This window comes from Sinocyclocheilus anshuiensis, unplaced genomic scaffold, assembly GCF_001515605.1.
Source record: "Sinocyclocheilus anshuiensis isolate Anshui unplaced genomic scaffold, SAMN03320099.WGS_v1.1 scaffold1626, whole genome shotgun sequence".
NCBI classification, from domain to species: Eukaryota; Metazoa; Chordata; class Actinopteri; order Cypriniformes; family Cyprinidae; genus Sinocyclocheilus; species Sinocyclocheilus anshuiensis.
The window spans coordinates 1,234,137-1,258,218 of NW_015547254.1; the positions used below are offsets into that span (position 1 = coordinate 1,234,137).

A 24,082-nucleotide genomic window follows, 5' to 3' on the forward strand; every position below is an offset into this window, starting at 1 on the left:
CACACGCAAGCTGTGAGCCTTTATTTCCAGAGCCGGTTGGGGCTGATTGCATGTGCTGGCGAAAAACTTTTCATTGTGATTATTCTGATGAACACCACATCTCTTCACCACAAGCCTTAGAAGGGCAGCCTTAGTATTTCTAAACTAAGGTGGGCATGTCAAGCAGAGCAGTTTTAGATAAAAATTCACATTTATGTCACAGAGGTTATTAGTAATAATCCACCTGGAAGAGAAATTAGATTCACACCATGAGCTCAACAATTGCTGTATACTCTCAGAAAAAAAGGGTACAAAAGCCATGACTACAGTGGGTATAGAAAAGAATCACCCCCTTTAAAATAATCGCATTTTGTTGCTTTGCAGACACAGTTTTTGTTTTATCCAGCTGTATTTACTCAGTGCAACTATAATATGATATCATGTTCATCAGCAACTGCATGCAATGTAAGATGGCCTACAGGTCTGGACTGGGGTGAGTGTGTAAAAATGCATTTCTAATTATAGCATGTCATTTTTGTGTGGGCACATGACCCAAACGCTACGTTATTGGTCAGAGAAAGAAAGAAAGAAAGAAAGAAGAAAGAAAGAAAAGAAAGAACGAAAGAAAGAAAGTGGCTTATTGCTAGCAATTCAGCAAAAAAAAATAAAAAATAAAATAAAAAATAAATAAATAAATAAAGTTATTTAAACAAAACATTTTTAACTTTATGGTTATGAATTTACTACCAATATTTTGTCAATAATTAATAAGTCCATATCAAATGAACTCAGGAGAGATTCATACACAGTTCATACACAGAAGTTAGGCTTAATCTCACCTCCTGCTGTACTGAATGAACGGCCGTGCAGGGGTTCTGCTATTGCCTGTAATGTGAAGAGCTTCCTGCAAAAAGCCACTTTGTGTCACTCAGCGCTACGAAAAAATTAGCAGATGTCAGAATGGAGGACAAACTATAAAAACAATGATGATGACTAATCGCAGAACACATGTGCATCTTATTAGAACGAAGCCAACCTTCAACATCAATCCAGCCGCTCCTTCCCACTGTCCATCATCTTCACAAAGGAAACGCAAAATGAATCAGACCAAGCTTCTATTTTTCCCATTTGCTTATCTTCACTTTTCCTCTCATCCCATGCCCCATTCTCTCTCTCTCCCTCTATTCTTTAGGAAACTATGCACTTTTATGAGTCAGTATGAAGAGGTGGCAGTTGAATAGTTGATGACGTTGACCTATCCAAGTGAAAGATATAACACCAACATGTCAGAAAATAAATAAATAAATAAAAAAACAATCACTGAATTGGAAAAAGGATCACCCCATTGTGTCAGTATTTTGTTGAACCACCTTTTGCTTTAATTACTCTGACTAGGCCATGCAAGGACATTCATCTGTTTCTCCTTCAACCACTGTGTGGCCAGTTTTGCTGTGTGCTTTGGGTCATTGTCATGTTGGAAGGAAAATCTTCTTCCCATTGACAACTTCCTGGCAGAGGGCAGCAGATTTTCCATTTTCATTCTCATCCATTTTTACTTCTCTCCTAAAGTCAAATGGCTTTGAGTGCCATTGAGAAGGTGATAAGCTACAACTGATTGAGTTTAGAAGTCATTTTTGTTTAGAAGTCATTTTTAGTCATATATATATATATATATATATATATATATATGTATGTATGTGTGTGTGTGTGTGTGTGTACTTGTTACTGTTCAAAAGTTTGGATTGATTATTTTGTAAAATATTATTATAATCTGAAATAACTGTTTTCTATTTTAATATATTTAAAAAAATTTTATTTATTCCTGTGATGGCAAAGCTGGATTTTCAGCAGCCATTTCGCCAGTCTTCAGTGTCACATGATCCGTCAGAAATCATTGTAACATGCTGATTTGGTATTATCAATGTTGAAAACAGTTGTGCTGTTTAATATTTTCCTGGAAACTGTGATATGGTTTTGATTTTCTCAGGATTCTTTGATGAAAGTGAGAAAGTTCAAAAGAACATCATATATCAAATATATATCTTTTGTAACATTATAACTATTTAACTATCACCTTTGATCAATTTAATGCATCTTTGCATTAATTTCTTTAAAATAAATAAATAAATAAAATAAACCCTACTGGCTAAATCTTACTGACCCAAACTTTTGAACAGTTGTGTATGTTAAATATATGAGGTTTTATACTGTAATAGAAATTCAGTAGATTGCTAATACTTATTTATAATGATTGCTAATTGAGAGATAACCTTTAATTAAAATAATTATTACTTCCAATATAATATTGAAAATGATAAAAATTTTTGCACTCTAAGCAGTACATTTTTTGACATTCAATCAGCATCTAGTAAGAATAAGTTTTGTGTAAACACAGTAGTTTTTTTATTTTATTCAAACTGTTTCAGTTAAAAGGGTTAAAGTGCAAAAAAAGTTAAAATGATCATATCAGCCACAACAAACTTCAGATAATCAGTTATCCGTCTTAAAATTCCATCCACCTTTCAATGTGGAAGTAAGCAACTTTCTTTGAATGTGGGAGATTTTTATTTATTAGCCACTATATGTAAATAAGCAGAGGAATAACAAAGTGCTGTAAACCGTAAAACTATTTGTGCTACAAACCATGTGTTTATAATTACAAAAATACATTAAAATAATATAAGAACTACTAATTTGCAATATCAAGTAGAATAACAAGTTGTTTTGTACATCTAAAAATAACTGGAAATGGATGATCCCGAAAACCTCGCACATTCAAATTACAAATGGCCGCATCAACTCTTATAATTAAAAATAAAGTGCATCTTAAAGGTGCAATAGGTGATTGTCTTCAGAAACATTTTTTGTTATGCTGGTTGAAAGTCTCTTCACATCCCGATAGCAATCACATTAAGTTAAATGGTCTAAATGAATTTATCTGTATTTATATATTCTGTGGAAGGCGTAGGACCAAGAAATGTTCGTCCAATCAAAACACTCGGTCCGAGTGTTTTAATTGGCTTTCCCACCTGCCTGTCAATGTATGTATCTGCATACCTCTGCGCACCCGGTTTGCGCAGACAGGATACGTCATCAGCGCGTTCACGCACGCTGTGCAGACAGAGCGAGGATGGCAGACAGACATCAACAGCCCGATCTTCCTTCCTGGTATTGTAGTACTTTTAAAGTTTTCTCAACTGCACCTTTAATATATATTTGTGTATATAGGTGTGTGCTTCTTATTGCCGTCACTCTACTTCTAGTAGTCTTTCGTGGCTCATTTTCTTCTTGACTTTCACTTTCTGAAGTCTTTGAAAAAAGCATGCATTCTGAAAAAGGAAGAACAACCTTGATTGCTGAACTGAGAGAGTATCTAGTCATAGACCACTTCTCATGAGGGGACGAGAGAGAGAAAGAAAGAGAAAGAGAGGAAGGCTCAACGCTAGAGCACTACAAGGACCTAATTGTCGTCAGTGGTGACTTTGACCAAGATCAAATCTCATGCCAGTAGAACACAGGCCTAGATTTAGACTTGGGAACCTGCTTCATTTCACCAGGGTCTCTCACTGTATGAGCAAAAATCCCACAGACATCTTCACCTGACTGCACGACTGAGACAGATATAAACAGTTGAATTTTTCCATTGTAATGAAAAGTCATTAATTTACAGTGTTTTAATAAATTAGTGGAAAAACTAACGTTATAGCTAAAACATCACTTAGTTATTTGCTCAAACATAAGGTTAGGGTTTTGAACAAACCCCAAACCCTAAGTAGAGATGCACAACGCATCGGCACTACATTGGTCATTGATGTATTCTGCCAATTTTTCAATTTATTGTATCAGCAGATATTAAATATTTAACGGTTTCTTCCTATTTTAGGATTAAGATCGTCATCTATCACCAACAATAATGGACATCTATAGACTACAGCAATGATTGAACCCTTTAAGACAGATTCCAATCCAATCATTTAAGGGCATTGGTTACAACTCTCTGAGCTCTATTCTCTAACAAAGGACTACTAAGTTTTTCAATTACTGTCTAACCATCATCCCAGATGCTGTTAAGGTTTGGGTTCAGTAAGATTTGTTTTTTGACAGAAATGAATACTTTTATGTAGCAAAGAAGCATTAAATTGACAATGAAGACATTTATAATCTTACCAAAGATGTATAATTCAAATAAGTGCTGTTTGTTTGAACTTTCTATTTACCAAAAAAAAAAAATGTATCATGGTTTTCATATAAATATTAAGCAGCACAGCTGTTTTCAACGTTGATAAGAATAATAAGAAATGTCTCTAGGAACCAAATCATCATATTAGAATGATTTCTGATATGTGACACTGAAGACTGGAGTACTGACTACTGAAAATATAGCTTTGCTATCACAGAAATAATTACATTTTATCATATATATTAAAACATATAAAATTAAAAATTTAATATTTCAGAATATTACTGTTTTTTTGTATTTTGATCAAAATAGATGCTTTCATGAACATTAAAGTCTAAATGTATGCAACTGGGTAGAAAAAAAGGCCACGAGACTCTAATTCTACATCAAGTGCACTATTTGGGGCCGGGTTGTATGCTAGAGCACTGCAGCAAGAGACAAAAACCAGACGCTAAGTGGAATTAGGCTAACTAAGCAAGAAACCTCCCAAATTTCAGCATACGACCACACTACATATTGCAATTCAAAAACCTCTTGCTGCCAAAGGATTCAGACAGTTTCTCAGGGGATGTTCTGTTGTCTGGGTTTCTTGCAAGTTTCCTGTTCCTGTAGACCAATATTCCATCTGTTCTCCACAGTCATGTGATTCATAAAAGAACATGCTCACATGCTCGTGCTCACAAAGCCAAACACTCGTCTATTTATCTTTTGCATGGGCTCTGTAGAACCTCTAAGCACTTCCTTTAGGAAAACTATATGTCAAAATGTGGTGTAAGGCTTGTTGTGTTTGAGGACAGTAAGGACAGTAAGATTGATTTGTGTATCATCAGCTTAACTATTAAAGTTAAGACCATGAAGCTGAATGATCTGAACATTAGAATGATCTGAACATTAGAAACAGAAGTGGACCAAGAACAGATCCTTGAGGTACACCATGGGAAACAGTGACAGAGCGAGATTAATGCTAATGAACTGTTGCCTGTCCGAGAGATATGAAGTTAGCCACTGAAAGGCAGTGCCAGTGATAGATAAGATAGGAGTACTGAATGCACTGGATTTCAACCTGTCTCTGTACATATTCCAAGATGGAAAGAATTGTCCAGTCTCTCTTTCTTCCACCCTCGGCGTTCCCATTCTGGGAAAAGCTTTTCATAAACCTCACTCGCCTTTGAAGCGAAGCAGACGCTGGCAGCAGGCTGACAGGACACCTGACCATCAGGTCCGACTGGGTCCATATGGCTACATCTACTTTCTGTATGTCAAAAAACAGCACATGTCTGCAGTCAAATAGGCAGGCAAAACATGACTCAGATGTGCTGCTTTGCTTGAGATTGAGAGGCTGAGAATCCTCTGGGCAGCCAAAGACCTTGAGGCTTCCAGCTTGCTGATTAATTTGTGACAGGAAGTCTCTGTCTCTAAGTGCCCTGTGTGCAATGCTTTTAATTTATATGTTAATCTGAATTCAGCGCATAGCAGGCGTGGCTTCGTTCCAAAGTCTATCCATTCCGTTACAGAAACAATTTAGAAACATGTTTGGGAATGCAAAGCCTTTGGGTTTTTTTTGGGGACAGGTGATTTATTTTGCTGAAAATATCTCTTTCTGTACCTCATCCCTAAAAGATGAAGGGGAAAAAAAACAAACAAAGCAGATTTTTCTATAGCATTGCTAAATTAAAGGATGAAAAGTTGTAGTACACATCCTGAATTGGGCATAGCAGATTTCACAGCAAAAAATAAAATAAAATAAAATGCATCACAGACATATCTGTTGAGCGCGTGAACACAATGGCCAATCAGAGGTGTTTACCCCCTTATTTACACTGCAAGCGTCTGCGGCGCGTTACGGCTCCGACGCGGCCACCGGAGCTGATCTTGGCCACTCTATTCACTGCTTGTGTTTACACCAGCTGCGCAAAGGCACGTTTCCTGGCCTATTTATGACGGACGCCACGTCCAAGCCGCACAGTAAATACAAAATAAAAGTCAACAAATCCTGTCAGTTTCAAAATAAACACCCTGTGCAGACTCCCAATTGTATTTCACATCACTATATCCTTGCCAGGAGGCCAGAAATGTTATGTGAAACAGAATTAAACTGGACAAAACATAAACATTTAGCCAACTTAGCCATGTTAGAACACAAATAATCAAGACAAACAACGTCGGACAGGCAAATCACGTGGTCTTGCGAATCCTGTTGCTTCACTTCTGAAATGTTCCTGGTGTGAGTTGAACAAAACCTCATCTGGTACCGGAGCTACCGACTGGTACTGACATCGGTACTTTTGACAACACAAGTCAGGACAGTCTGGAAATATTAAAGTACTAAAGAAATTAAGTCATCTAATATTCAAACATCCCTCCACTGTCCATTGCTCTATAAATAATAAAAGAAAATAATTAATACATCCACAAGCAAGAATTTCAGAGGAGTTTTCACTTTGAAACAGATCATTAGACAAGCAAATTTGGGGTCTCTGCACTTATAATTAAAAGAAAATGTCACTCCTGCTAACATCAAAACCCATTTGAACTTAACTGTGTGACTGCACTGGTTTAGGTGCGAAGATCCCCATTACTCATCATTTTTTTTAAAAGAGTCTGAAACTGGTAATTAATTACTACAGCATAAATATATAGAGAATCGATGACTGATCTGACACAGACATGAAACACTGTGACAGAGAAAATTCCTATAATAAAACTCAAACTGAAAAAAGAGGCGTATCAAAGCCAGCAGAAGTTCTTACCTGTGACCAATTCTCTGACTTCCACATCAGAGGTCTTACGCAGCAGGCGGACCAGCGCAGGAATGCCACCACAGTTTTTCAGAGCGATTTTATTATCATCATTGGCTTTGCCGTAAACAAGGTTCCTCAGGGCACCACAGGCGCTTCTGTGTACTTCAGCCATTCTGTGATCCAACAGGTCCACCAACAACTGAATACCACCCTGCCTCCGTATCTGAGAGAAACAGAGAGATAGAGGGTGATGGGTGATGTGTATTTTCATATTTCAAAACTTAAAGTCTGGGTTCGGAACACGGGTAAAACAATAAAATCTACATAAAAAGCATCTAAAAAGTAGCAAAATGACCCGGTAAAAAGTTTTCAAGTCAGTTTTAGTGTAACATGACAAGAACAATGTTCAAATAAATAAATGTATAACAAACAAACAAATAAATAAATACATAGTGAAGGAAAACTCATATAATAATGAAGAATATATATATATATATATACCACCCCCTTTGGTGTCAGCCTGGTGACACCAGTGAGCTGAAAGGGGAAAATTAATTCATATTCATATTTTGAACTTCAACTCCTGATTTGAATGCAACTTCAATCGATCTAATCAAGAATTATTGATCAGTAAGAACATGGTGGCCTTGGCTCAACTCATGGGAAGACATTCGAAATGTTGACCTATCCTTTCTGACATTCAGCAGTGCTGCCTCATATAAAGGAAAAAAAGAGTCTGAATTCAGTATTAAGTCACACCAAAATAGCTTAGTGTCAGCCCATGAGATCATCTGGAGGATAAATGAACAAATAGGAGGTACTGAATCCATAACCAGTGTATTTGAAAAATCAATACTCAAGGGAGCCGGAAAATGAATCACTCTTCAGACAGACTGAGAGGTGTGAGTAAATCTCTATAAACAGAGCTTTGCTGTTCTACACTACAGTCAATTAAAGCCAGCCAAGTTCATTAGAGGTTCTGAGACCACACTACAAAAAGCCATGAAAGTTACTGAATGCTATGGAAAAACAACACAGATTGACATCAACTCACCCTCAGCCTTCTCATTTTGATATCCGGTGCCATTTTATAATCTTTTCAGGAATAGTTCCCTCACAAATGAACATGTTGCCATTATTTTCCAATCTTCATGTCATTCTAAAACCGTATGACCTTTTATCATATGTGGCAGAATGTCTGAGCCACTGTTTTCCATCAGTTTTGTAATTGTTAACTAAAACTAAAACTATTAGAAAGCGTTTTTATGAACTAAAATAAGGCTGAAAATAAATAAAAATTAAATAAACAATAGCTGAAAAGTAAAAGAAAATTAGAAATGTTAATGTTGTAAAAGCTAATTTTAAATATAAATTCATACTATAATACTATATAAAAAACACTGTCTTCCATACAATGAAAGTGGATGGTGAATTTTACTGCCAAGCTCCAAAAAGTAAAAAACGCACTATAAAAGTAGCCCAAATTAACATCATACAGGTTTGGAATAACATAAGAGCGAATAAAGAATAAGACATTTTTATTTCATTGTCAATAAAAATCACAATATCTTCCTTGGTTATTATTTGGCGGCTTAGTTCATTGTAGTTTGAGCCCTTACAGACTAATACACACAGCAAGCCAAAAATGTTTTGAACGAATTGACATAAAACCAGCAGGGCTAAGTTATTAAGAGAGAGTCACACCTGTGTCTATCTGCAGATTCATCAAGTGATTGCACTATGAATTTCCAATTTCCTGTCCCGCTGCCAACTGGCATACACAATACCCTGCTGCATTAGCTTAAGATGAGTGTAGGAGCAGCCCTGGCAGATGTGCTTCTGAATAGTACATCACTACAGATCAGCGCTCTGGCTTCACATCGCCACTCACTCCAATGGAGATTACAAACATGTTTCTTTGTGTGGCTTTGTCTGAAGGTGAGAAGTGATCTAACAGTCCATTCCATGAGGATACTTCTCATCCTGTTTCTTCCTGTTTTCGGGTTGTACTGCATGTACAGCATGCATATTCAAACCACACCTGACAGGAAAACAAAGGCACGGCTCATCCCGAGAGGCAGACAGACATGTGCATCACCACACAAAAGCCTTTGTTTCATTCATGTGGTGAGATTCGCACTTTTGAGAATGCAGCCCCAGTACACAAAACATTATATAGAGGAAGCACAATAAATGATCGTGATCGCAGCATGTTTGGAAGCAACAGATGTTTGGAAGCGACAAACAACAGAGGATAAAAGCAGGAAGACATCGAGAAGATGTGCAAAAGCAGTGCTGGTGAACCAATGGTGGCCACTTTGTTTGAGAAGTGAACTCCTTTTTTGTGAACTCTGAGTAGCTAAGTAATTCACTGAGTTTTAACATCGTCCTGAAGCAGTGGAGATGCTGAGATATTCAATTAGTGGCATGAGCAGACAGGACGGAAGTGCTTGCTCTTGACACTAGAGTGCACATGCAGATGGATATTGACGGATTACATTTTCCCTCCAAAAGGGCTGATAAAGCTGAACTTTAGCCAGAGGCGGCCTGCACAAGACATGGACCTGGGGAGCTTTGCTGGAGCCACCTGCTATAAATAGTGGCCAGCTGAGGACGAGAAAGAGCTGCCTTTGCACTTGGCCAGTAGTTCAGCAGGAAGACTATAAACATCAGAGCTCGGCCTTTCTGGCTGAAATGCTGGGCTAATCAGTATTCTCCCCACCTCTGCTGCGGGAGAAACTGCTCTGTCATCGGATAGCCATTCTCCTTTCCCTTCCGAGTCTGCTTCAGTGTGTGCGCTAGCTCCTGTCTGGCTAAAGTTCCTTTACATCTATCTTTAAAAATGTCAATATGAAACTGCATTCACAACCCGTTTGACTTCCGTAATGTATTTCGAGAAAATGACGTTCGGATGACCAATTCAGTTGGGCGTGGACAGGATACTGCAATAAAATACTCTGACAGTATTTTATGCACTATTTTAAAAACACTGCTACTCAATCAGCAAAGCGAAACATACAACGACAAGAGTAGTCCAATTCATGCACAAATGACTTGTATGAGCAGGTTCATTTTAGTGAATCAAAACCATGCAACTGGTCGGTCTAAATGATCATCAAACCAGTGAGTTATTTTCAGTGAATTAAAACCATACAATGCGACCAGTCCAACTTATTCCCGAATAAATGATTCTTAAGAGTCGGTTCTTTTTAGTGAATCAAAACATACAATGGGAACAGTCCAAAGGATTATCAAACAAATGATTTGTTTGAGCCGGCTCTTTTTAGTGAATCAAAACAATACAGTGCAACAAGTCCATTCCACGGATTCCTGAATGATTCTTTGATTCTTTTTAGCAAATCAAATGATCAAACAAATGATTCTTGTGAGCAGGTACTTTTTTGGTGATTCAAAAATATATACTGTCAATTTACAAAAAAATTCTGTCAATTTACTTACCCTCATTTTGTTCTAAACCTGTACGACTGTATTTCATCTGCAGAACATAAAAGATATTTTGTTTCTGAATGTCTCTTTTCATGCTCAACATCAATAGCTGTTTTTCCATCCAAAGTTGCGAATTTAACTTATGTTCAAAATTGGAATATCGCATAAAACATTTGCGAATAAGCACCGTTTCCATCCAACGAGTCAAAGAGAACAAAATTGTCACTTCCTGATAAACTGCCACTAAATATCACTAAGAAAAGTAGAAGCAACTGAACATCATAATTTCATATATAATAAACTGTTTGCACCTCAGAGCGAGCAGACGAAACACAATAAATTGCTTTCAGAGGCGGATGCCTGCTGTTTTGGAACGCAGTTGTGTAAGACAGTTTAGGAGGCAATTATACAGAAATAATCTGACTACAGACTCGGGCATTTAAGAATGACCATAACAACATTTCAAATGCTGTGCAACGAGATTGGTCCACTGGTTAGTCAGGTTATGCCTTCCCATAGCGCAAAGTCACATGACTTTTTTGATGCGCATGGATGAATTTATTCGCAAAATGCATTTCCATCTCCCATTATTCGCATTAACCCTTTTTCGCCAAGTCAAAAACCACCATTTTTTTTTCTAAATTCGCCATTTCCATCACTTGTTTCTGATGCGATACTTCATAATGTGCACAAAAACAGGGTGATGGAAACATAGCTAATGTCAATGGTAAACTGTTTGTTTCCAACATTCTTCATAATACCTTATTTTGTGTTCTGGAATATGAGGGTGAGTAAATGATGACAGAATTTTCATTTCTGGATGAAGTATTCCTTTACGTACAATATAACATTGTAAGCATGTGTTTGAGTTGGTAAAAAGAGCCATTTCATAAAAGACATTTGTTCAGAATTGGTTGGACTAGTCATGCTGCATGGTTTTGGTACACTAAAAACCCTCAAATAAATCACTCGTTGTAGTTTGACTGGTATATTATGCAAAAACAGTGGGGGAAAAGAGAGAAAAAAGACATTACCAGGCCTGAAACCATTGTGATGTTGACTGCTGTCATTTTTCACTATCCACTCCATAATGTGAAAGCATTTACAGATATGTATGTTGAGGAAAAAGAATGGCAGGGATGAAATAACTTGTTCAGGCCTACGGCACCATCTGCTGCAGTACTGTCACATATAATTAACTGTACTGCTTTACCAAGCAACAACACACACACACTACGGGTCCGGTACCACCACAATATGTATTATATAGATACCTTCAATAACATCTCCCATAATTCATCTGTTGCACTCTTTCTGCAGTCCTTGATATGTCATTTCAGATGGATAAACTAACATCGGAGGTTCAGTCCCACTCCAGACAGAATTAAAAGAAATGATGATTGGGTTTGGACATTTACTGCAGCTGGTAAACTACACACACACACTACTGGTCCGGTACCACCACAACATGTATCATTTAGATACCTTCAATGATATCTCCCATAATTCATCTGTTGCACTCTTTCTGCAGTCCTTGATATGTCATTTCAGATGGATAAACTAACATCGGAGGTTCAGTCCCACTCCAGACAGAATTAAAAGAAATGATGATTGGGTTTGGACATTTACTGCAGCTGGTAAACTGCACCTAACTGAGAATGAGGCTGCAGAAACATTGAAGACATGGTAGAAAACCTCAGGATATAATGATTTAGAAAATAATGTAGAAGACACTGCACCAACACGGGCTTGCTGCATAATACAATGAGTTGCAGAATGTACTGGATGTGTTAAGTCCATAAACCCTGAATTCGACCTTTTTAGAGACCTCAGATATGATGACAGTGGGATGAAACAGTCACAACCTAAAAGTGGGCTGCAGGTCTGTTCTGATTGGGCCATGAACTGGAGGGAAGAATAATGCTAAATACATTGTAAAATGCAAAATAAATAGAATCACATACTTTTCAAAGCAATGAGAAACATCTTAGTTCATTGTCAACATTATAGTTTAGTTAATGGATGTGTATCCAATCAAAATCTAAATTATTTTGGTGCAAATTCATAACTGCAGAAGCTAACTAAATAAGGCAGATGTCAATACGGGCAGGTTGGGTGTTCATCAGGACTTCTTCAGGTCTTCCCCATTCAATACGAATATAAAGTAATAATAATAATAATTATTGTTGTTGTTTAAAATATTATTTTTAATGTATCACTATTTAAATTATGAAATGAAATCTATAAAGAAATATAAGGATTGCAAATAATATTATTGTACTGTAAAATAAAAAAAATTGCATTTAACAACAACAACAAAATATAAAATAATACAATTATTATTATCTTAATTTCTTTGATTTCAAACATTAAACCATAAAGCTTTTATTTGGTTGGAAAACTGCAGGAAGATCTTAAAGCTTGCCTTTTGTTGGCAACAGATTTATAAATGACTAATTATAAATTTGAGAAGATGGTTTGGCACATGTTGCTTTTCTAAATGCACTTTATAACCAGTTGTTAATAGAGAGAACAAAAAACAGTTGAGAACCACAGATGAAAATGATATGCCAATTTTTTGTTTATTTACAAGAAAAAAATAGCACACAATAGAGCAGCTGAATATATAGGCCCAAATCTAATCAATCAAGCTATGATAGAACATTACTCCAAATATTTTATGAGAACAACATGAAACAAGTTGATTTCAGTGTGTGGTGAAACTGATGAACAGGCAGATCAAAGAAAGCAGGGGGATTAATTTAGTGTCTTTTCTTAATAAATAAAGACATTTTTCAGATGGAGAAAAATGCTGGTTTGAAGTGGAGCTCATTGCTGGATAAACTAATTTGGCTCTCACGTTTTTTTCTTCTTCATTAAATATCATTTAAAAGTTTGTCGGCTAGCTCGTCTCTCCCTCTGTTGCTGTTTTGCTCCCGCAGATTTATTCTCCAAATTTAATTTCCTTGTCCTGCAAGCTTCTCTTAAGCCTCTGGGATACAATCATAGAGCTGCTGTGTTGAGAACGGCTGTCAATATGCAGCTTTCCATGTACTGTTTGGCTGTGCTATTAGTGCATAATTACTGGTGCAATCCAAGGCACTCTTCATAATTGTGAAAACTTACTGCTGGGAGATCTACCATCAGAGACCTGGGATCAAATTTCAATAAAGGGGTGAATTATTTGTCAACGGTATGTACAAGAATTAATTTCACGCAACAACACGTATCAATAAAAATCTTTCGGTAGGTATTCCACAGCAAAAGTTTTCCCAAGGTAATACAAAATTGGTGCCAGAAGATATGGAAAAATCCAGCATTCAGATCCCACTTTCAAGACTAACTACCTTCTACACAGTCACAAAAAAAAAATCTTTCTAAACATATTTTGCTTTGTATCACCTACAAATGTGCCTTGGTAAGCAGGTACATGATCGTTAATGGCTAGTGCTTTGATCAGTGATATAAAATTAGATTTACCTCAGCTTTAATTTTGTTGTCTCCAAAGCATAGGTGTTGCAAATATGCCGCTGCGTTGGACTGAACTGAGGGAAACTGGTGCTGCAACATCTGAATGACTTCAGGTAACTCAGGATCTCGCCAACCGAACTCCCTATGGAAAAAGAGAAGAGTAGGAGAGTGAATTTCACACTTCAGTTGTACAGTAGGTGGTGAAATAGGACGTATACTGTACGTTGCAGGCTGGCAGACCAGCACCATTACCGAGAACATCTCTAACACATGGAGGTTAAAGTGAAATAAATGTCTTTCCAGAAACTGTTACAGGGAAAATGGTTTCCATTATTGTGTTATTGCTCTGAAACAGTGGGCTTGGAGAAGAGGTAGGAGTTTACAATTGTGAATACCTTTGTGTATGTGAAAGTGTTTCTCTCAGTGAGAACGACTAGATTTGAAAATTTTCACTGATATTGAGGAAGTCTGACAGAAAGATTGGTTGTACTCTGAGGGTTTTGGGTTTCTGATGATCTACCTTGCTGCAGGAATTATTTAATTGCCTCATAGAAACCAGGCAGCAAATATCATAAAAACGTGTACACACACAAATTTGACATATTTGTATAAACACATCTTACACATATTTCTCTTTTTTTCACAGTTTAAATGGGTTTTTAAACTTATATTGTCATAAAAATATATTAAATTAAATATAATATAAACATAATATAAACTCTCTCTATATATTACATATATTTATTATATACTATATTTTACATTTTCACTTAATGTAATAACAGAAAAAAAGTATACACAAATTTCAAATTGTGTAAACATCTTATACGCATGTATGATTATCATTTTTTTCACAGTTTAAATAAGTGTTTATACTTCAAGAATGGAATTTAATTTATTATATAATAATTTAAACTTGCTCTCTCTATATATAAACACACACACAAACACACACACACACACACTCACACTCACACTCACACTCACACACACACACACACAAACACACACACACGTTGTATGTATGTTAATATATAATATTTTACACATACTGATTGGGTTTTTATACTTCTTTCTTGATGTAGAATATTTTTTATATAAAATATTCTGTTTTTATATTTTAGGACTCCTGCAAGGGAACCATCATATTTGGGGGTTCATGGCATCAGAAAGATCACAAAGACTTGGTTGGACAATTTAGCAACCACCAAACACCATAGCAACGGCCTAGCAACAACACAAATGATTCAGTATGCATTCAATTTCAGTAAGTTTTGCACAGACAAGATGCACTCAGATGGTGTAAAAGTCTAGTTTACATTCCTCGAGTTAACACATACAAACAAGTGCACGGCTGTCATGCCCATTTCTTTGTTTTTGTGAATTACAGAATATTTTCCACCTCAGAGTCCATCACAGAGTGTGGCAGGCTTTGATAAATAAAGGCCCTAAACAAATGCCTTTTATCTAAGCAAGATTGCATTTGATAGAGATAAGAAGAACCACAGGAGGGATTCGGGAAGTTGCTGGTGTCTTAAGCCCTTAACCTGAGGGCCGGCACTGCTTGAAGGCAGCTGGTCTCTCCTGTCGCTGCAAACAGACCGATAAGCATCAGCCTGCAGTTAGGGGCCCATTCCTCCTGAGGATCAGTCTTCCCACCCGCCAGCCCGTAATCAAAATGAAAACGATCAGCTGATAAGATAAGCATTGTGCTTTTTGATTAATTAAAATGTAGCAGGGATTCTCAGTTCAAATGAAACGCCAGTCATGTGCCGTATAAAGTGGGGGAGGGTGGGTGCAGGTTTCATAGGCGCTGTACTAAACGCTAAAAAATGGGGCCAGTTGACACCATCAGAAGAGTTTTTTTTCCTTTTCCTCCATCGATGCGCAGGAACTTCACAGGCAGCGTGACAGAACTGGGGCAGAAGAAAGAAGTTTTCTATGTGTGTGTATGTGCATTTCAGTGTGTTTATCAGAGAGGAAAGATCAGAAGTAGTGCAAGGCAATCCAATGCATGATCATACGACTACGCTTGTGCGCAGACAGCACATACACACACACACGCATGCAGAACAGCCACCACGACTACAACGTTCTAGATCTTCACACAGACTGAGTGCTTGCATGCAGTGCACAGTCAAAGACTATCAAGCATCAGCTTATGAGAAAAACCCAAAGGTTTACATAATAATAATAATAATAATAATAATAATAATAATGCAAAAAATCTGTTTATGAGATCCTGAAATTATATTTTAATTCACAGAATAAGCTGACACAATGTACATGCAAAGCAAACCAAGGCAATAAGTAAACTGCATGCTGATTTTTGAGTTAAACCATTTATAACCTTTTTCCTATGGCTGTGAGTTGATCCAAAATGTATTCTTCATTTCAGAGGCACTGAGTATCGAGAATTGGATTCCACTCAAAGGAATCGACTCCACACAGGTACATGAACTGTTCAGGCAGTATTCCTCTAATCTAAACTAATATACATCCCGAAGAAGCCTTAACAGCAATGATTCATATTTAGTGCTGCTTAAACTGATAATATTTTTTCCCTGATGCTGGGAGTCGACTGCAAAGAGTCATTTTTCACTTAAGACAAGTGATCGTATCTTCGTTGATACTTCTTGAGAATTGTTTACTCTTGCTTAGAACAAAATTGAGGATTATTTACATCCATTAAAAACTTTTGAGCACTAAGAAATGTGCTTGAGAACCGACTTTTCACCAGTGACAACTGATCATATTTTCATTAATACTTTTTGAAAATTGCTGACTCGTTTACAACAAAACATTTAAATCTCTTAATTGAACAATAAAGATCAACATTTAAGTGTCTTAATTGCCTTGAATGCACAGCCATGCGCCCGAGTCACTGTACCACAGATACATGTGCTAAACACTAAAACATATAAGGTACATAGACATAACAGTGTGACTTTCTGTAAAGTTGCTTTGACATACTGTGAAAAGTGCTATTCAAATAAATTTGAAAACAGAAAATATAAAAATATCCAAATCAAAATATTAACAAAAATGATTAGTTCAAAACTGTGGTTAGCCCCACCCACTGTACCATCTTACTGGTCCAAAATCCTGCTCCTCTAAACGTATTAAGATAAATGAATATACATTAGTTATAAAAATTATGGAAAATATATTAATTTAACTTGTTCAAAGTCAGGAGAATTTCAGAATATATACAGAAGCATATATACACACACACACACACACACACACACACACACATACATACATACATATACAGTGGTGTGAAAAAGTGTTGGCCCCCTTCTGCATGTTGTGTTCACTTGTGTTATCTTTTACTAATATTTAAATATATTCCGTCTGGAGGGTGCTTATGTGTATCATCGGTATGTTTTGTCTGTAACAATAAAAAACAACAACTAAATAATACATTAAAAATTCCTGCTCTTCATAATCTTACATAATCTCTGACTGACAGTGATAGAATGGTGTAGTGCAGCAATTTCACATTCACTATGGACAGACAAACTATTTTATTGCATTGTGTCTTGATTAAGCATAATTGTGTAAATGCCTGAACATAAACGCACCCATTCAGACTGCAACAAATGCAATGGTTCAGTGATTGAGGAGACACAGTCAACCACAAATTCATCAGCCCCCTCGCAGATGCAAAAACACAAATAAATGGGCGTCAAAGTGGGAGAGACAACACAAGAAGTCTTCAAAACAAAGCTGTCTAAAGCTAGCTTCTCTTTCCGTGTTCAAACAATCCGTATCGTCACAACGCAGCTCCAGGTAACAGCTGCCAAACTGCAGGATTGCACAATGAGCGTCCTCCACCCATCAAATCTGGGGAGTGATGGGTCCACCCAAGACGACTGCTTGCAAGGCAATGGGCAGTGGCTAATGTGAGCGAACAGGCATCGTCATGGCCTCCATCCAATGGCCTGCAGCCTCCCCTGGCCAAAGGATTATTTTTAGCAGATGTTAATAATGGACTCTCATAAATAATCATCATGGCCGAGTAAGCGAGAGGTGCTGTAAAGTGAAACTGTCCCTGTGATTCCTTTAATGGCCATTAAGTAAAATAACAGGCACCAGGCAACATCATCATACATTTAAAGCCATTAATACAAGTACTTAAAGCTGCCATAGTGAATAAAGCTGATTTAATCTCACACTAGTTTGCAGTCGGACTCGGAGTTCATTGACAAAGCTGATTTATCCCACTTCAATCAATACCTCCGTCTGATTGTCGTACAACTACACCAGTCCCAAAAGGCAAAGGAGCAGTAAATAACTGGCAAAGACACATTAACTGAAGCACAATGAAGTCTGCAAAAAGAGTTTTGTTGGTCACATGGACAAATTTAGAGGAATAAGTACAGTGACAGATACACAATACATACAGTGTCAACGGGACTCTGTAGTTCGAGGCAGTGATTTCCACCTACACGAGTCATACACTGCTCTACTATAATTTCACATTTAGTGAATTTAACATTCACAATTTCACTTTTCTAATCCTCAGCAGTGTTTCCCATACATAAGCTTTACCTTTTATTAGAAAAAATTCGAATTCCGCTTCACGAATTTCCGTATTTTCTGACCTTGGTTGGATGACCCATGTAAACTGTGTAAATCCTTATTTTTTATTTTTTTTGAGAGAGAGAGAGAGAGAAAGGGGGGTGGTAATCGTGAAACTGATGTGCGTGTCGTCGGCTCGTCATCCAACGTGGCAAACTGGATTCAACCAGTGTTTCCCATACATTTATTTATTTGTGGTGGCCCACCACAATATCCACATTAACCACCACAAATATCCACCGCCCCCTGCCATCAGCTCCCGTGTCTCACACACACAAATGCGACTTTAGCACTATATTTAGCAACTTTCAGACCCTTTTAGCAACTTTTTTCCATAAAAGGTACATACTGACAAACCTAGTGACTTTTTTGGATAAACCTTAGCTATTGTTCAGTTGGAAGATTTCTCCAGTACTGCCCCGTGAGTTCGTGGTCTGACTTTCTCGGCGCAGTATCGCCTCTCTCAGCGTCTATTCTGTAGACGCAGTGCATTCAGTTGGCCGTACCGCAACCGACTCGTCAATAAATGAGTACAAAATAGCGTTTCCAAGCACCTGTTGCTTACTGACTGTTTGGGCTTATAAATATGAACATAGTTTGTCTGTTAATATGCACATAGTTTGTTACTCAGATGTAGGCAGTGCACTGCATGAGACAAAAAAGTAATATAGCCAAAACCACCGCATAAAGTCGCTCTTTAGTGTAGATGCATGTTGATTTTATCAGACGATGTCACGATTATAAATCAGGATTTAAGGATTATAGTGAGAGTGACTCCTGGTTAACATGTAGTATTAATGGGTCGTGTTTAGTCACTATTTAAACTTGATTTATGACAACAGAAAATATGTAAATTGGAACAGCTTTATTGGGCATTCAGTATTAAAGTATGTGACAGTTCAGAGAGTAGAACAGATCTGAAGTGCCAAAAATGTCTGAACGCAAACCCGACACAATGACGTCATAAATATGCTAATTAATATGTGACGCCACAAGTTTCACAAAATCCTGTAGGAAACACTGCTCAGTGTCCTCTTCAATAGATTTGAGCTTTTGTATGTGTGTGCGCATCTGAATGTATGAGTAGTGCATATATTTGTAAACATGATCCAAAGCTACAGTAACAGGTTTCTATTCACATAATTTTAGGCAAATTTGGGGGTAGTTTAGACATGCTGAATAGAAGCATCAAGAAAAAAATTCCAAAATGTGCATAAAACAATGTATAGTTCACTTGAGGTATATACATTGTTTAATTTTTAAGAAGACATGCACATAAACTCTGATGGAAACACATTTACAGAATAAAATTGTTTGAGTCGGTAAGATTTTAAATGTTTTTGAAAGAAGTATCTTATGCTCATGCAGACTACATTTATTTCTGTCATGACAACTCTCAGAGAGTTAAGCGTGGTAATATACATGGCAATGTTAATGTGTTTGTTCTTGGCGGAATAGATCTGCCACGCTGCTGCTGCGGCAGAGGCAGAGGAAGTAGTGAGACTTGCTACTGCCAATACATCCACAGACATGCTGCTGTGAGCATGTAAGAAATACTGCTGCACATAACCCCCATTTATAACATACATGAAATCACCCCGTAGCAGATCTATACAGGTGGAGCTGGGGGAGGTGGAGGTTTTCTGAAGCGTGCTACAACTGCTACAGCAAGCACAAGCCAAGTATTTGAACATTGAGCAACAAGCTCATTGGCTGCTGATGTGATTATATCAGATTGAGATCAGCCTGCGCCATCTAGAGTTTCATGACAGAACTTTGTATTTGTATAAAAAATACAGTAAAATAATAAACAGTAAAATATTATTACAATTAAAACAAATGTTTTCTATGTCTATTTAACAAAATATATTTAAAAGTGTGATTTTACTGATGTATCCCAACAGCTGATAAAATATGAAGTACACACATTTTAGTCAGCCAGTTAAATCTAGATATAATCAAGACAAAGGGTCGACCAATTGATCGGTTTTGTAGATTAATCAGCACCGATTGTCAATTGCTGGACCTATTGGCAAAAATCCATCCATGTCCGCATGGCACTGTGCTTTTTGCCTGGTGTGTGACTGCCATATTTTGATATTTTGATTAGGTAATCATCAAGTGTTCTAAAATAGAAGCAATTAAAGTTTGAGAGTATACGTACATAAAATATCCAGATGTATGTAATTACAATGCTATGGCCTTTGTGTAGATATTTAAAGATGACCATCTTTAAGCATGACTGTTGAAATTAAATTGGAACACTTTACAATAGGAGTCCATTTGTAACATTAACTAAGATTAATAAAAGCTGTAGAAGTAGGCCTATTGTCCCTTTTATAGTGAACATTAGTTAATGAACTATGAACTAACTTTAATGATCAGTATATAATTAATATTAATATTAATATTTTTATTCATTTACAAACTATGGTTCAGTATTTTTTTTAAAGTATTCAGTATTTATTTTTTTGTTTAAATAGCAAAGCACTAATTAGTTTTCATTCAGTGTCCATTTTAAAACTATCGGTTGATTAATCAGTATCGGCCAGGGTGGTACAACCTAGCTATCGGTATCAGTAAAATCCACTATCGGTCGATCTCTAATAAAGACCACCATCAATTCATCTTAAACTCAAGTATCTCATTCCCATCCAGCAATACAGAAATGAATAAAATTTTTAAACATGCAAACTATTTAAATTGCTATACAGAAGTGAATTAGCTAGATAGGATGAGTTGTTTAGCAGAAGAGCCCCATACTAAATAATCAGGAATCATTTCTGAACCACACATAAGTCCTCTTCAATGAGTTTTGAATAAGATAAGAGTCCAGCTACATTCCACAGATGGCCTGATTTATTGATAAGCTTAAAGCCAAAGAAATTATATGGTGATGTATCGATGCCTTCTGAAATAGGAAAAAATCTCCTGGGTAATGATCAAATTTCTTCTCAAGAGCTAGGGGTGGAATTTGATTTTAAATGAGGCAATTAACAGGATAGAGTTCCTTAGAGAGTCACCAGACTCCATCACAGTGGCACCACAGAAAGTAATGAGAGAGATGGTCATGCTGGTTAATGGTGCTGAAAAAATGCTGCCATCCTTCCTATGTTTAATGCATGACGGATGTGACATATTTGCAGCTCTCAGAGAAACACAGAAGACTGAGAGGGGTATAAACATACATATGCACACTATATTTAATTTGACTTTTTTAAAAGGTAATAATTTGTAACTACTGGAAAAGTAGTGAATTATTGGAGTACTAAAATGTTTTAAAACAAATGCTAAATATATATACATTCAGTCAAAAGTTTAGAACAATTAAGATTTTTTTGTGTTTTCGAAAGAAGTCTCTTATGCTCAGACTGCATTTATTTGATCAAAAATACATTATAACAGTAAAATTGTGAAATATTATTACATTTTAAAGAACTATTTTATATTTGAATACATTTTAAAATGTAATTTATTTCTGTGTTGAATTCTCAGCAGGCATTACTCCAGTCTTCAGAGAAGGAACATTTCTTACCATTATCAAAGTATATATATATATATATATATATATATATATATACAGGGTGCATTAGGGCTACACGATAAATCACATTTTTTGTCATGATCGTGTTTTGATTGCTTCTCTCAGTTAATTAGGCATTATTATCTGCAATATTTACCTAGTGGTTTATTTATTTATCAGATTTTGTTTTTCATTTGCGTTATTTTGTGTTGGTCACAAGCAGGGTTTGAAATTAACTCCCGCTACCGCTGTCAAATCACTAGCCAATTTGGCGGGTTACTTTTTGTAAGTTATGTTCACTCATTAATTTCTTGGGGAAGTTCATGCAAGCCAAATCTGAGCAGGTTTAGCGCAAATACTGAACTCATTACATTATCGAGAATATTGCAAACACCAAACAAAACACACCTGCAGAGTGCACGCATCCGCATAAGCAACTACATTAACCTAAGTTATGCACGTAGGCATTTAGAGTGCGTTCTTTCAGTGCATGATTCAGTCTATTAATATGCATTAAGAATGATCACATAATTCGTGTTTTGTTCCTGAATGAGTCAACTGTTTAAATGATTCGTTTCAGCCGCAATGACTCACTTATTAACAGTGACTTGCTGCCGCCTACTGGCGGTTTTAATTGTTTTAATTTTACATCTAATGTATCTTTTAATTTTTAAAATTATTTCAAATATCAGTACTCAAAATTTCATGTTTAAAATATCAAAACATTATTTATGCATTTGTAACTGCAGGTTAAAGCATTCCATGTCCCTCTAAGCTGCATTAACGTGTAAATACATCTAAATGCCACTTCGTATGGAACTTCTGCAAAGATTAATTTTGTTGATACTGATTTCATTTGTTTAGTATCAGCCTAAATGTATTATTATTATAATTGACTGATTAAATGTAAGAATTTGTCTCAAAAGATGATGCACACTTTTAGAAAAAATGGCTTTATAAAAGGTAAAATGCACATAAAAGGTAAAAATCAATTTAAACTTATTGGAAAAGATTAATTTCTATCACTGCTGTTAACCGATCACACAAAATATGAAATATATCAAAAACTTTAGGAGTCAGCTGTCCACAGTAGTCCTTAAGATATCAGCACAATAACACACTCAGCAAAATATGGTCTAATTATCTTTATTGATAAAATTCCAGAAAATATTGAGATATTATTTTTTGCCAATATCGCACACCCCTAGTTCTGACACAAAATGATTTGCAGTGGTCACGTTCAATGTAGACAGCCTCAAGCTGTTGGTTTATTTCCGGGGTTTTTATTTTTTTTGGCTAGTAGAAGTTATGAATGGCCGGTAACTTAAAAATTTAGTAGCCAAACTGGCTGGTAAAAGAAAAAGTTAATTTCAATCCCTGTATATATATATATATATATATAGTTCAGCAGAGATGCATTAAATAGAGCAATAAGAGACAGTAGTTTCTACTGATTTCTAGTAGATTTCTATTTAAAACATGCTGTACTTTTAAATTTTCTATTAATCAAAGAATCTTGACAAAAAGGTCATGATTTCCACAAAAAATACTAAACTTTTATACTAAATACTAAACTTTTCAACACTGATAATAATGAGAACCATTATTAATAACCGAGTACCAATATTAACTGAGAACCAAATCAGCATATTAGAATGATTTCTGAAGGAGCATTGCTGAAGACTGGAGTAACGATGCTGAAAATTCAGCTTTGCCATCACAGGAATAAATTACATTTTGAATATTACACAACATTACTGTGACGAGTGGGGCGGGGCCGAGAGCCTCTTGAACGGAGCGAGGCCGGTGGAGTAAGTGATAATGCACGACACCTATTTTTATTGTCATTTTAAACATATAAATGCAGGGCTATAATACAAAGAAAATGTATAATACACTGTAAACCCGAACAGTACTACTAACTTATAAAGATTAAGAACACTGCAATTAAAGTCTGTTAAATCGTTAATGCAACTTATAACAATTACATTTTCTGAACGAGGAATTTTGTTTTATTTTTGCGTGGCTCAACAGTTTTGAGTAAACTCTTCTATTTAAATGATTATTTTTAAGTTTACCGAGTTACGTAAAGTGACGTCACCTCGTTGCTCTAACCGACGTTCAGAAGAATCCATTCAACATGGCGGATAATCG

General features: G+C 36.3%; 1 protein-coding gene across 1 annotated transcript in view; it reads right to left on the reverse strand.

Moving 5' to 3' along the window:
* Positions 1–24,082, reverse strand: part of ctnnd2a (catenin (cadherin-associated protein), delta 2a) — a 179,813-nt gene that overhangs the window by 71,315 nt on the left and 84,416 nt on the right. The window contains exons 10-11 of the mRNA XM_016503673.1: positions 13,828–13,960; positions 6,910–7,123 (exon numbers count right to left, since the gene is read on the reverse strand). Of these exons, the coding sequence (XP_016359159.1) occupies positions 6,910–7,123; positions 13,828–13,960 (347 nt within the window). The remainder of the gene's footprint in view (positions 1–6,909; positions 7,124–13,827; positions 13,961–24,082) is intronic.